The sequence below is a fragment of the Oncorhynchus kisutch genome, linkage group LG17 (genome assembly GCF_002021735.2).
Source record: "Oncorhynchus kisutch isolate 150728-3 linkage group LG17, Okis_V2, whole genome shotgun sequence".
NCBI classification, from domain to species: domain Eukaryota; kingdom Metazoa; phylum Chordata; class Actinopteri; order Salmoniformes; family Salmonidae; genus Oncorhynchus; species Oncorhynchus kisutch.
In genome coordinates this window covers 50,586,196-50,602,119 of record NC_034190.2, presented here as the reverse complement: position 1 = coordinate 50,602,119, position 15,924 = coordinate 50,586,196, and the positions used below count along the sequence as shown (strand labels likewise).

The window sequence follows — 15,924 nt, the reverse complement described above, 5'->3', positions numbered from 1 at the left end:
TTTTTTGGTCTGAACTATTTTTTATGACACTTTGTTGCTTCTGGAAAGCCAAGACGATGGTCCGTACCCACAGTGTATCGAAGTCACCTCCAGTCTGTCAACCCACAAATGACTCAAATGACTCAGCCGTTACAAAAAAAAGGATCCGGATGTCTAGGCTTGTTTTTACCTAATAGGTTGGTCTTTCTGGCCTTGACATATGCTACACCCTATAATAACAGTAAAACTAGATTAGAAATTGCAACACTTGATCAGATAACCCATCACATCAGTGTGCATTCTAGACAGTCTATCTCACACACACAATTGACTCGAGCGTTGTTCTGTTGACCTAGTGCTATCATCCCTCTGCAAATTCCATTTCACATTCCTAGAATGTAGTAGACCTAGCCCTATAACGCATACTGCCTACAAGTCTGATAACACGTTTCACCCATAACCCATTCCAAAGGGTTGTAAAGAAAAAAGATAACGACGTGGCCTTGATTTGCGACATTCTTGTTCGACACTGAATTGTCCTTTGTCCACCAGCGCAGGTAACAAGATAGGTAAACAAGCATAACTACTGTAAATCGCTCTGGATAACAGCGTCCGCGAAACGACTAACATGTCAAATGCTTCAAAATTAAGTTCAGCACAAGACAAAATTACATTTGCCATCAGTAGGTACATTTGAATGGTTTTATGATCGATTAGCATGTTATGACTTATTATTATTGTAAATGATTTTGAACTCCACAGGTGAGGGACATGGGTAAAAGACGGTGATCCCTTATTGTCACCAATCTCGTGCAAACCAATCTCGTGCAACCACGAAGCCAAGATAATGCAAATCCTGTGCCCACTGCCCAGTCCCAAGACAATTAGTTCACAGTCACCCATTTCTTTATCTACGAGTGCATGAATAGGGGGTGGTTTTGGGACATGACGGTCTTGCAACGCTTTTCTCATTTTCCACTTGCATTCTTACAGCGACGCCCTTCGGTAAATTAATGTAGTTGCACTTTGGCTCAAATGGGGTTGGCCACTGGGTCGTCTGAGCCACATGGTGGCGCCAAAGCCCTATGATTATGAAAAAGGACATACGTAGTCGACAACCAAAAGCCTAGCATTTAAAATGCATAATTCCTTCTGCCCTACCATGAGGTCAATTTGGCAATTGATTGTATGCTATTCTACCGTAAGATGTGACAATATTAATAGGTCTGGTTAATTGGCTTCTCAAAAAGACAAAGAAACAATACACTTAGCTATATTGACTTTCATTAGCCACAAATGAGCAATACTTCTTAGAAACCATAGTTAGAAGTACTACTACTAAGTAGTAAGAAGAAGATAGTAGAGGAGAAACAAACGAGGAAATAAACGAAAGGTCATGTGGTGGGGGAGGTGGTCTGGAGTTGAATTCCATAAGAGTCTCCAAGCACAAGGACAACAGGTCAGAAAAGGGCAAATGAGTGTTAGCCTGGTTAATTAAAGCAAAATATCAATTGTGTCCTTGTGCTTGGGTCATACAAGTGATGTACAGAAAACTTTGACCTTCATCTCAAATACTAAAAACACCTCCCCTCATTTTACTCGTCCTTTCAGCTCAGCTCAATATTTACCCTGGCCATTTTCTTTTTTTATATATATTTTTTTTAAATAAATTTGACCCCTTTTTCTCCCCAATTTCATGGTATCCAATTGTTGTCTCATCGCTACAACTTCCGTACGGGCTCGGGAGAGACGAAGGTTGAAAGTCATGCGTCCTCCGATACACAAACCCAACCAAGCCTCACTGCTTCTTAACACAGCGCGCATCCAACCAGCCGCACCAATGTGTCGGAGGAAACACAGTGCACCTGGCAACCTTAGTTAGCGCGCACTGCGCCCGGGCCCGCCACAGGAGTCGCTAGTGCGCGATGAGACAAGGACTAACTAAAGGGCCAAGCCCTCCCTAACCCAGACGACGCTAGGCCAATCGTGCGTCGCTCCACGGACCTCCCGGTGGCTGGTTACGACAGAGCCACTGCGCCACCCGGGATGCCCACCCTGGCCATTTTCCTCTTTCTTCTAAGCTCTCTCCTTCTCCCACCCTGTCCAGCGGTCCTCCAGCGTCTGCCTCTTCTGTTCCCTCTCCTCCCACTCCAGCGGTCCTCCAGCGTCTGCCTCTTCTGTTCCCTCTCCTCCCACCCCAGCGGTCCTCCAGCGTCTGCCTCTTCTGTTCCCTCTCCTCCCACTCCAGCGGTCCTCCAGCGTCTGTCTCTTCTGTTCCCTCTCCTCCCACTCCAGCGTCTGCCTCTTCTGTTCCCTCTCCTCCCACTCCAGCGGTCCTCCAGCGTCTGCCTCTTCTGTTCCCTCTCCTCTCACTCCAGCGGTCCTCCAGCGTCTGCCTCTTCTGTTCCCTCTCCTCCCACTCCAGCGGTCCTCCAGCGTCTGCCTCTTCTGTTCCCTCTCCTCCCACTCCAGCGGTCCTCCAGCGTCTGCCTCTTCTGTTCCCTCTCCTCCCACCCCAGCGGTCCTCCAGCGTCTGCCTCTTCTGTTCCCTCTCCTCCCACTCCAGCGGTCCTCCAGCGTCTGCCTCTTCTGTTCCCTCTCCTCCCTGTCCAGCGGTCCTCCAGCGTCTGCCTCTTCTGTTACCTCTCCTCCCTGTCCAGCGGTCCTCCAGCGTCTGCCTCTTCTGTTCCCTCTCCTCCCTGTCCAGCGGTCCTCCAGCATCTGCCTCTTCTGTTCAGCCTTCAGCAGCTTTGCCCAGTTAATTTGCTCCTGCTCTGTGTGGGTGATGTCATGCCCTAGTACCCCATTCTGCTCCTCGTTGTAATAGGTTTGCTCACACTTCTTCTGGTTGCGGTCTTTAACCTTTTCGTTCACCCAGCGAATCACCTTCCTTCATTGCCCTTCTCCTTATTGGGCCCTTCACTTCCTTCTTTCCTCTCTGAGGTCCTTCCCCTCCTCCTCATTGGCACGTGCCTCCATCTTCTTAGTCTCACCACTGAGGCTGGTGCTCTCCCTGCCACCGGACTCTCTCTTCCTCCTCTATCACTAGGAAGGACTTTGAGTTCCTATTTAGCTGGTCAATGTAGTTCCTGCATTGAGTTTCGTAGGATTTGGCCTCGGCCTGGAATTCAGTGTCCCCAGCCTCCTGGAGGAGCCGCTGCTTAGCCTCTCGGAGCTCTTCAAGGGGAATGATCCGTCCCCTGTAAACCACAGTACTTAACATTGGGCCTCAGCAGCAGCCATCGTGGCCTCTGGAGCTTGGCTGGGCTCGGGATTTTGGTTGGACTCTAGAGCTGGGTCATTATGGGTCTGGAGCCAAGAGTCAGATGTGAGGTCGGCCTGAGACCTTCCCTTGCAGACAATGAACCTGGACATGGGAACAGCCACAGCCGGCTCCCACTTCTTGTTCTCATTCTGCACCTTATTCTGCGCCTTCTCCAGATACATCCCTTCCCAGGTTTTCTCCCTCCTCTGTCGCCTTTCCTCTCCAACTGTTCTATCCTCTGCCATCTTCTGCCAGATAAGACAATGACTTTATTAAACATCATCATCAAGCATACACACGGACAAATCCAAACATATACAGACAATACATACAAACCTGTTTTTGTCCAGGTTGGTAAGACTCTCCATCTCTCTGAGTCTGTTGAACTCCCTCAATCTATCCTGCTGTTTCACGGTCAAGTGGGTCTCTCCCTCGGTCATTACAATGGTCTCCCTCAGTCTCTCATCCCACTGGTTTTCCACCTCATGATGCCTCTGCTCTTCCTTACCTCTCTCTCCTCCTCCTCCTCTGCCTCTTTCTCCAAAGCCTCAGCTCTTCTGCCCGTCGTTCCTTCTTAGAGCCAGCTTCTTCTTTCTCTCCCTTTCCTTCTCCAGCGCTCTCTCTCTCTCCTCTCTTTGTCCTTTGAATGCGAACACTGAGTAATTACACAAGGACACTCTTGGACTCTACAGCTGAGCTGTTAACTCAGCTACTATTCTCAAGCTATAATAACAGCATCACAATTTAAAGAAATAAGCCTGCCGTTTCGCATCTGACGGCTTCCCTTCTCTGCCTGTTTCTCCGTGTCCTCCTGGCCCATCTCACCATCCTCTACCGGCAACTCTCTCTGATTCAGGGCTTCTCATGATCCCACTCTGTTTCTGTAAATATGTTTTACACGCTTTATTAACTATCACAATGCTACAACTACCATCTACTACTACTGTACAACAGCTGCTGCTAATGATAATCCTATCATAATATCTGCCTCACCTGCTACGGTCTCATTCTATCAAACTGCTGCTGTTTCTTCCGAGAGGCTTTGTCCATCGTAGTCATTCTGAGCTGATAGTCGTAGCCTTTCATGTTCTGGTCTTCCCGGCCGAAGAGTTTTGAATTCCTCCATCTCTGCATCCTTCTTGCTCTCTGTCTCCCCTGAAGCGTTTCTCTGTCTCCAAACTCGATCTTCTCCCTTAGAACTATCTCCATCTTCCTTGCCATTTTTCTCTGGGTCTCCTTTTCTTTCGTCATCTCTCTCTCTCTCTCTCGTCCTCTAACTCCTCTCTTCTCTCCACCTCTCTCTGGATCCTTCTCTTGCACCTTTCAGTTAGGCTTCTCCTGGCCTCATGCACTCTCTCTCCTTCTCGTTCCTCCTCCATTTGACAGAGTTCGTCTCTCAAGCGCTCTACCTCGCTCGCTCTCTACTCACACCTCTCCAATTCTTTGTGCAGCAAGTCGTTACACTTGCACCTCAGCTTTGCAGTGATGGTCTTTGTTCTTACGGGTCCGTTCTTAAATACATTTTGACCTTTGACCCACGGGTCAAGATTGTTCACTTTATCTGCCATTCTTAATTCTGTAAAACATAGAAATCCACTTTCTGTTCATAGAAAATAGTGTTTTAAATCTCAGAGGAAATGTCAATTCGTTAATAGGTCGAACGGAAGAGTGTCCTTCCCTTCTTGATAGCCACCATTCATCGAGATAGTCATGTGTAGGCTATCCTACCTGAGTCCTTCGTGGAAGAGTTTTGAAATCTGCCACACCCTCTTTGATTCAGCTTTTTTTTTGTCAGAGGAGAAATGCATGCACATGTTTTAAAACAATGTGCTTCTTCCTACGTAAAATAATACTATGAAATGTCTTGCACAACTAACTCATCACTTTATTTTTCATCACTTTACACATTTATTTTGGGATCCACCCCAGTAAACCTAATTTGCCTGATGATGTGCGAGTGGAGGACCGTCTCATTTCATACAAGGGCATTTTCATCCACGTTCCCTCTCCCCGTCGCCTCTCCTAGATTGCCTTTGATCTTTTTCAAAAGGAGGCAAGAGAGGATGGAGGAGAGAGGACACAGGAGTTTAGCAAATTCAATTGAGAAATGGCCATTGACTTGAAAGGGGGTGACCTTTCTATTCATTCTATTTCCATGGTTACCGTCACCTCTAATCCTAAAACTTGACCCTCATGGCCACACCCACACTGATCGCTTCTACCAATTTCCATTATTTACTAGAACCATGGGCCTATTCATAAAAACACCCATTTGAACCTCTTCTTTTTTTACCCATGGCGTACCCAGTGTCTTTTTACATTTTACAATTGCATTTATACTTTGGAGTCAGAAAGTTGCAATTACGACACTTCTACAGTCTATGGTCACACAGATCATTTTGATAAATATAACTATGTCTACTCACCAAAATCCGCCACTCAACTGTCTGTCTCTGTCTGTTACCCCACTATCAAAGCTCTTGCATTCTAATTCTTTAGGTTCTTTCCCCATGACAACTATGGCATTATGTTTTGTGACATCATCAGCAAACCATGAACATAGTATTTAGATTGCTCTATCCATTCCACATCATGCCTTCCTGTTACATCATTGACAATCATGACCGAATAGTATTTAAGCAGGTCAAAAAACTCACTCATAAAGGAATTCATATGAACAATACTACTAATATCTTAAATAGATATGCTAGCAGGTCAACCACCCTTGCTAGATGATGATGCCAACTCAACCCCAAAAAAATCATGCCATTTCAGTTTTCCTGATTTAACTTTGAAACATTTTCTTTGTAATAAATCAAAACAGGTAAAGGGAAAATGGAGGCTGTGTTCATTCTCAAGGCTGTACCCATTAGTAGTCATGAGAGGGCAGCACAGTTACAGACGCATAAATATCATACTCCCAAAACATGTAAACCTCTCACCGTTACAATAACAAGGGGGTAGGATATTTGTGCGTCTGTAACTTTTTCACTCATTATTATTCACGATTCATCCAGAACTATCCGTAATCATGGTAGCATCCACATGAATGTAGTAGTGTTTAGAAACATTCTATTCTTATTTGTGTCCAAAATAACACAATACATTTTTCACACAATCCAAATACTACACTTTGGACTACTTGAATACTTTTGGTCCTCTAAAATGGGGGGGACTATGTACAAAAGGTGTTGTAGTTTCTAAACGGTTCACCCAGTATGAACAACCCTCAAATTAATGCTGACAATTTGCACTTTAACCTCATAGTCATGTATTATTTCAAATCCAACGTGCTGGAGTACGGAGCCAAAACAACAAAAAATGTGTCACTGTCCCAATACTTTTGTAGCTCACTGTACCGCTATGCAGCTGTAGGATCATCATTTGATCATTCTTTTGCTTCTGAGAATTTCCCTTTACAGCAGGAAAGGCAAACTTGTAGTGTATTTAAAAAAAACATTTAAACCTGAAGTTTATAAATTTCCACTTAGAAAATGCTAACTTGATTTACCCTAACAAAAAAATGCATCAACCCCTACAAAAATGTCCATTAATTATACACGTTGGACTACTTTAATACACATATAAGTGAGTATTTCTCCTTGTGTCTTCAAGACACCAACAGTTATTTTGATTAGCTATTGGCTGTGGTAGACCTACAGTGCATTCGGAAAGTATTCAGGCCCCTTCACTTTTCCCACATTATTTTTTACGGTTCAGCCTTATTCTAGAAATGATTAAATAAAACAAATTAAAACCTCATCAATCTACACACAATACCCCATAATGACAAAGTGAAAACAGGTTTTTAGAAAGTTTAGCAAATTTATTACAAATAAAAAACAGAATTACCCCATTTACATAAGTATTCTGATCTTTTGCTGTGAGACTCGAAATTGTATCCTGTTTCCATTGAATTGAATTGAATTCATTTTGGGTAACAGACATATACAACAAATGTATAATGTGGACCCAGAGGATATCACTTGAAAGTATTAATTAAAACGCTTGTTTCCAAAGTGGTCCTCGATGGTAAAAACAATGACACATATAATGATTTAAAAGGCCAGACAAAATGACAAACAACCATAAATACATTCATTTATATTGACATCCTGTAAAGTTGCACTATTCACTGCACTTCTCCCTAACCTTAAAAATCATCCATATTCATTTCACATTAAAACAATCTATTAATTTCACATCATAATAAAAAAAAATGAAACACCTGACCAAGCAGTACAAGGGGCAGTGGAGTGGTTTCTTTTACTCAGACAACTTTGTCCAAATGAAACACCTGACCAAGCAGTACAATGGGCAGTGGAGTGGTTTCTCTTACTCAGACAACCTTGTCCAAATGAAACACCTGACCAAGCAGTACAATGGGCAGTGGAGTGGTTTCTCTTACTCAGACAACCTTGTCCAAATGAAAACCTTTGCCTGCTTTTTAAAGCTATTTTTACATTTTTCTTTGCTTGATCTCAAAGGGAAGGCTATTCCACAGACAAATGCCCGTATGGGAAAAACATGTTCCTCGCAGTACTGTTTACTCTTGAGATTTTACAAGACATAACACCAGGTCTGGTATTGTGACTGTGTTGGTTATAGACCATGTCAATGTGGTTTTTCATGTAACCTGGGGCATGATTATTTAAGATGTTAAACATATTATTAAGTTTAATTTGGTCCACTCTGGACTCCAAAGGCAGCAAGCCCATCTCCTGGAACTCCTGTACCCCTATGATATTCAGCATATACCTGATAACATTATTTTGCAGGACCGGCATTCTCTTTTTTCAGCTTTTTTGATAGCCAACTATACCAAGCAGAGCAGGCATAATCAAAATGACACTGAATCAAGGTTGAGACAAGCAGTTTCTTAACATTAATGTTAAAATATCTAGTGTTACGATACAAACATTTCAATTTATTTGCCATTTTAGAAAGACTTTTAGCAGCAATCAGGTCTCCATAAAGGGATTGATCTAGGGGACACACCAAGGTAAGATACACTTGTTTTAGAATCAATCTCCTTGCCTGCACAGATTAACGTTATCTTGTCAGCCTTAAGCAGTCTACGTTTTGTTCCAAACAAAATCGATTCCGTTTTTCCCAAATGTAGTGACAATTTGTTGTCAGACAACCAATCTCTAACAAAATGCAATTCCTTACTCAGGGCCTCCTCTATGTAAACTGTATCCTTCCCTGATACCAGTATGGCTGAATCATCAGCATAAAGCAGGAGTTTGCACTTTACTGTATCTGGCATATCATTAACGTATATAATAAATAAGAGAGGCCCTAAAATTGATCCCTGCGGGACTCCACAGGATATTTCTTTGGCCTCTGACAGAACATCACCAACATTACATACAGTTGATGTCGGAAGTTTACATACACCTTAACCAAATACATTTAAACTCAGTTTTTCACAATTCCTGACATTTAATCCTAGTAAAAATTTCCTGTCTTAGGTCAGTTAGGATCACCACTTTATTTTAAGAATGTGAAATTTCAGAATAATAGTAAAGAGAATGATTTATTTCAGCTTTTATTTCTTTCATCACATTCCCAGTGGGTCAGAAGTTTACATACTGTACACTCAATTAGTATTTGGTAGCATTGCCTTTAAATTGTTTAACTTGGGTCAAACATTTCGGGTAGCCTTCCACAAGCTTCCCACAATAAGTTGGGGGAATTTTGTCCCATTCCTCCTGACAGAGCTGGTGTAACTGAGTCAGGTTTATAGGCCTCCTTGCTCGCATACGCTTCTTCAGTTCTGCTCACAAATGTTCTATAGGATTGAGGTCAGGGCTTTGTGATGGTCACTCCAATACCTTGACTTTGTTGTCCTTAAGCCATTTTGTCACATCTTTGGAAGTATGCTTGGTGTCATTGTCCATTTGGAAGACCCATTTGCGACCAAGCTTTTTTATATATATATATATATATATATATATATATATATATATATATATATATATATATATATTAACTGCCTGTTCAGGGGCAGAACGACAGATTTGTACCTTGTTAGGTCGGGATTTGAACTTCGGTTGCTAGTCCACCTCTCTAACCACTAGGCTACCCTACCCTAACCCTACCCTAACGTCCTGACTGATGTCTTGAGATGTTGCTTCAATATATCCACGTAATTTTCCTGCCTCATGATGCCACCTGTTTTGTGAAGTGCACCAGTCCCGCTTGCAGCAAAGCACCCCCACAATATGATGCTGCTACCCATATGCTTCGGCTTGTGGTGGGGATGGTGTTCTTCGGCTTGTAAGCCTCCCCCTTTTTCCTCCAAACATAACGATGGTCATTATGGCCAAACAGTTCTATTTTTGTTTCATCAGACCAGAGGACATTTCTCCAAAAAGTACGATCTTTGTCCCCATGTGCAGTTGCAAACCGTAGTCTGGCTTTTTTATGGCAGTTTTGGAGCAGTGGCTTCTTCCTTGCTGAGCGGCCTTTCGGGTAATGTCGATATAGGAGACAGAACGTGTCTCTTCATGAGCGGTATGACGGCTGCGTGGTCCCATGGTGTTTATACTTGCGTACTATTGTTTGTACAGATGAACGTGGTACCTTCAGGTGTTTGGAAATTGCTCCCAAGGATGACCCAGACTTGTGGAGGCCACTAATTATTTTTCTGAGGTCTTTCTTTTGATATTCCCTTGATATCAAGCAAAGAGGCACTGAGGTTGAAGGTAGGCCTTGAAATACATCCACAGGTACACCTCCAATTGACTCAAATTAAGTCAGTTAGCCTATCAGAAGCCATGACATAATTTTCTGGCATTTTCCAAGCTGTTTAAAGGCACAGTCAACTTAGTGTATGTAAACTTCTGACCCACTGGAATTGTGATACAGTGAATTACAATTGTTGGAAAAATGACTTGTGTCATGCACAAAGTAGATGTCCTAACCGACTTGCCAAAACTATAGTTCGTTAACAAGAGATTTGTGAAGTGGTTGAAAAACATGTTTTAATCACTCCAACCTAAGTGTATTTAAACTTCAGACTTCAACTGTACTTGTGTTCTGTTGGTCAGATGAGACCTAAACCAATTCACTGCTATATAATTTAGACCCATCCATTTCCATTTCATCAGGAGAATATCATGGCGTCAAAAGCTTTCTGCAAGTCTAACATGACCATACCTGTACAGTTCCCCTCCTCACTTTCCTGCTTAATGTGGTCAAAATGGTGGATAAGGAAGTATCAGTGGAATGAGCTGTTCTAAAGCCAGATTGTAGATCATAAAGAAGTTGTTTGCTCGAGAAAGTATCCCTCAAGTTGATAAAAAAAAAAGGAATCTCACAACAACTTTGGATAAGGTGCTGAGGATCGACGCAGGCCTGTAGCTTCCTACGTTTGTTTTACTGCTCGTCCTGTTGAGTGGAACCACCCGGGCTGTTTTGAGATCCTTGGGGAAATGTACCACTACCAAGAGAAAGGTTTACAATACGCGTTATCATTTTAGCAGTGACACACAAGCACTATCCTTTATGAATCTCGCAGGAAGGTTATCCAGCCCAGTTGCTTTGTTTGTGCTCCTTAAGCATTGTAGACTGGAAACGTTGTCCTCTGTTACCATGCACAGCTCAAACAAATCATTTGTGATACCTTTGCTATGGTAAACGTTGTTAATGAAAGACTGGTCATAGTGTCCAGAGCAGGTGGGTTACTTCTTAACCAGAGATGAGGCTATAGTGGTAAAAAAAAAAGTTTTTTAAATAATTTGCAACCTTTGCCTGTTCATAACATAAAACATCCTCAATACCCAGGCCAATACTACAGGATTTTACCTTATGGGGGAGTTTTTGAGCCAATGTCCTTTAACATTTTCCACAGTTCACAAGGCCGATGTAAGCTGTCATTAACGGCGTCTATATAGTGTTTGGATTTGACCTTATCCATTTTGTATCTTGCCTGGTTTCTACAGTTAATATAACCGTCATAATCTTGTTGTAGATTTGTCCTTCTGAATCTGGCCAGGTAGCTATTCCCTTTTCCTTACGAGGTCTAAGATCTCGGAAGTGATCCATTTCCCTGACCGCTGTTTGATACAACTTTGTTTCATCGGAGCCAGAGAGTCGAGTGCAGACAGAAACATATCTTGATCAACAAGCTTGATCAATATCATCACAGTTTAGTACATGAGGCCAATCCAAAATTCCAAGTACTTCTACAAAATGTCCTTTTGAGTATTGTTTCATAGACCGTACCTACCATGTATTTATGACCTGGCTCTAATAGCATTTTGGATTTCTTTCGGGTACAGTAGGTTACCATATGATCACATAAACCAATATTTAAGACTCCTGACTGACAGACGTTCTCTTGATCTGATACAATAATCAAATCCAAAGTTGATTTACTGTCAATACACACCCGGGTTGGCTCGGGTGTGTATTGAGATGTTTCTACAACTTGATTGGTTTCCACCTGTGGTAAATTCAATTGATTGGACTTGATTTGGAAAGGTGCACACCTGTCTATATAAGGTCCCACAGTTGACAGTGCATGTTAGAGCAAAGATCATGTCATGAGGTGGAAGGAATTGTCCGTAGAGCTCCGAGACAGGATTGTGTCGAGGCACAGATCTGGGGAAGGGTACCAAAAGATTTCTGCAGCATTGAAGGTCCCCAAGAACACAGTGGCCTCCATCAATCGTAAATGGAAGAAGTTTGGAACCACCAAGACTCTTCCTAGAGCTGGCCGCCCAGACAAACTGAGCAATCGGGGGAGAAGGGTCTTGGTCAGGAAGGTGACCAAAAACCAGATGGTCACTCTGACAGAGCTCCAGAGTTCCTCTGTTGAGATGGGAGAACCTTCCAGAAGGACAACCATCTCTGCAGCACTCCACCAATCAGGCCTTCATGGTAGAGTGGCCAAATGGAAGCCACTCCCAATAAAGGGCACATGACAGCCCGCTTGGAGTTTGCCAAAAGGCACCTAAATACTCTCAGACCATGAGAAACAAGATTCTCTGGTCTGATGAAACCAAGATTGAACTATTTGGCCTGAATGCCAAGTGTCACATCTGGAGGAAACCGGGCACCACTCATCACCTGGTCAATACCATCCCTACAGTGAAGCATGGTGGTGGCAGCATCATGCTGTGGGTATGTTTTTCAGCGACAGGGACTGGGAGATTAGTCAGGATCGAGGCAAAGATGAACGGAGCAAAGTACAGAGAGATCCTTGATGAAATCTTGCTCCAGAGCACTCAGGACCTCAGACTGGGGCAAAGGTTCACCTTCCAACAGAACAACTACCCTAAGCACACAGCCAAGACAACTCAAGAGTGGCTTTGGGACAAGTCTCTGAATTTCCTTGAGTGGCCCAGCCAGAACCCAGACTTGAACCCGATCGAACATCTCTGGAGAGACCTGAAGATAGCTGTGCAGCAACGCTCCCCATCCAACCTGACAGAGCTTGAGAGGATCTGCAGAGAAGAATGGAGAAACTCCCCAAATACAGGTGTGCCAAAGTTGTAGCTTCATACCCAATAAGACTCGAGGCTGTAATCTCTGCCAAAGGTGCTTCAACAAAGTACTGAGTAAAGAGTCTAAATACTTATGTAAATGTGATTCACTTTCATAAATTGCTTTGTCATTATGGGGTATTGTGTGTAGATTGAGAGGGGGGGACAATTGAATACATTTTAGAATAAGGCTGTAACGTAACAATGTGGAAAAAGTCAAGGGGTCTGAATATTTTCCAAAGGCACTGAATACCTAATATATTATCTGACTTGACTGTCACAGTTTTTTAAATCGTTCATGTTATTGTTAGCAGGCGATACATTAGGTCAGCATTATAGAGACTGTGAAAGGGTTCGACTGTAGTCTATAAATTATTCAAAAGCTGAGCATTTTAGTATGGGGAGATGAAGAGCAATAGAGTTGTGTGTGTATTTGGTGGGGGAGAGAGAGAAAGACGGACAGAGAGAGAGAGACGGAGAGAGAGAGAGAGAGAGGGAGAGAAAGAGACAGAGAGAGAGAGAGAGAGAGAGGGAGAGACGGGAAATAAGATGAAAGGCCCCGCACAGCAGTTGTCTTATTACCAGTTATTAAAGTAGGTTTTCCTGGAGCAGTGAAAAAAAGAGAAGGAGTGTGTGTGTGTGTGTGTGTGTGTGTGTGTGTGTGTGTGTGTGGCTGGTGCAATGATTTGGGATCTCTTCCCCCTCCTCCTCCTTGCCTATACAGAGGAGGACTGAAAGAGGGAGAGGGAGCGAGAGAGAAAGAGAGCGAGATTAGAGTACAGTGAGAGAGAAATCAACACTCAATGAGGGGAGAAACCCAAGAGACGAGAGTGAGAAGAGACAGAGTGAGAGCGAGAGATACAGGAGACAAGTCACATGAAGAGAAGAGAGGAGACACATCTTTGTAGCTGTCGAGCTGAAGCCAAGTGGGAGTAGTGTGTTTCGTTGGACTAAATCTCTTTGCTTTTCAGAGCCCACACACAGACACAAGTGAGCGTGTGTCCTGCTGGTGCCTTACTCGTGAAGTGTGTGTGCTATATGCTCGGGACTTTGAGTGTGCGCGTGTGTGAGACCATGTGGAGGTTCGCGACCTTGTTCCTTCTAGCCCACCTGGGGCGCAGTCTGACAGGGGCATGGAGAGCCTCCCTGCCGCGCCTGCAGTTCACTCACTCAGGTAAGACAGAACCCCTCTCTCTCTCTCTCTCTCTCCCCCACACGCCCTGCTGTCTCTTGTTAGTGTGGCTCACATTTCTCCTGTCTGCCCACACATTGTGTTATCTATTAATTGTATTATCTAGTTCAACGTCTGTCCCTTTCACTGCTTTCCTCGTTCCAGGACACTTTCTTACACAGTGAGGGATCAGCTACAGTGCAGGAGAGAATGGGATGTTTGTGTGATGATGTTTGCGTATGATTGACGGAGTGCAATTATTGTGCGAAGATCATGTGTGTCATCGAAGGGGCAGGCTTTTTTCTTGATTTTTTAAGGAATGATTATGACAGTGTATTTATCTGTCTTCTAATAGAGAGGTATGTTAAGATCTTTAGTCTGTGCTAATGTAAGTATTGAGAGATATTTGAGCTGCTCCATCTGCTCATGTCTGAGAATGCAACAATCCCGAACCCCCAGTTGGGAGTGATAGTCTAATCAGTCGTATGTGAGTTACATATAACAATTCGATTCAAGGCTGAAATGTACGTGACCTAGAAAGTATAAAGGGAACTTGTGCACAGGGAGAAGCTAGTTGGATTTAGTTTGTTCGGTCAGAGCGAAGGTGTCTGAACACAGACAGACGTTTCATTTCCTGCATCACTTCTGCTTTGCGGGACTCCATTTCAGTGCTACATCTGGCTGCTTTTGAACATGAGCGTCACAACGCGGAGTTCAATATCAGAGGTACGGAAGAAAGAAAGTCCAGAATCATAAAAAAGGACTGGAAACTCTTTTGGACCTCGCTATATGTCTGAATGCCTTTATTGCCCTTTAACCTCTGCTCTTCACGGGTCAGATTCACCACTAGGTCCTGATTCCAGATCAGATCCTGGAGGTCCATGTGTGAGGGAGCTGGTCTTAACCCCACCATGACTGATTACCCAATCAGCTTGGCCGCCTGGTCCCTCTCTCTCTCTCTCTCTCTCTCTCTCTCTCTCCAACCCAGCTTGCCTTAATGACTAAATGATACCAGTTATTCAATCAAACTCTGCGTCGGATCTGCCAGCCAGCACTGGACTAAACTGCCTGCTACCCCCCAAATCCTAACGGCTCAATTATTCCAGTTGCTTGTCGACTCCAGCCCTCATTTCCCAAATGATAAATGACAGCTGGGGATTGGGTTCTTGCCTCCCACACACAAAAAGGACATTTTACTGCTGCGAATTATGTGAAATGTATAGCGGCACATATAAAATCCTAATGAAGCAACGGCAGCTGTTAAGTCATGTAGAATGATTGGGAACCCCACACAAGCCGGGTTATAGAGTTGCCGTTTGATGACGCTCACCTTGCCCCGGCTGCCTTTAACAGTTCACCCGCTCCTCTCGTGACCCGTGAGGATGCATCATTACCCTGTACAGTGATTGGAGAGGCCATGTTGGGATTGGAGAGGCCATGTTGGGAAGGTCATTATCATGTTGAATGATAAACGCAAGACATTTGTGACATAAATTGGAAGTTAGTCCATCGTCTCAAGATGAGGACACTTTCCCCTGTCACCCGAGGGTGAGGGTGGTGCCCCGAGAATTGGTACCCCTTCTTCCTGGCAACACCCTTGACAACGGTAGACGGTGGTTTTGCAGCCTTGAACTAAAGCTGTGCTGTAATGCTCAGACAGAGAGCTACCTTTGCCAAACATCTGATTATGATGAATACGTATTTATTCAGAAAGGTCAAAGGGCAGGGTATCCACGTGTGCCTGGTTGAGTGGTGAAAGAATCCAGATGTCAGGGAGTGTGTGTTTGTCTGTTTCCCAGGCATCTCCAGTCCTGCCTCTCTAATTGCACTGTAATTGGTGAAGTGATAACCCCATTTCCACAGGAAACGGGCCCCAGTTTCCTAATTTCTCTAGTGGCACACCGCACAAAGTCTTCCCACTGGGAACCGTGAGCCAGACAACTCAGCTATGGGGCCCGTGTAGAGGAACAGGTAGACTGACTCAGACACAAAGACAGACACACGCACACACACAC

General features: G+C 43.8%; 1 protein-coding gene across 1 annotated transcript in view; it reads left to right on the top strand.

Annotated features, from left to right (window-relative positions):
• Positions 1-13,460: 13,460 nt before the first annotated feature.
• Positions 13,461-15,924, top strand: part of LOC109907844 (semaphorin-3ab-like) — a 29,069-nt gene continuing 26,605 nt past the window's right edge. Inside the window, exon 1 of the mRNA XM_031794014.1 lies at positions 13,461-13,912. Within this exon, the coding sequence (XP_031649874.1) occupies positions 13,777-13,912 (136 nt within the window). The 5' untranslated portion in view covers positions 13,461-13,776. The remainder of the gene's footprint in view (positions 13,913-15,924) is intronic.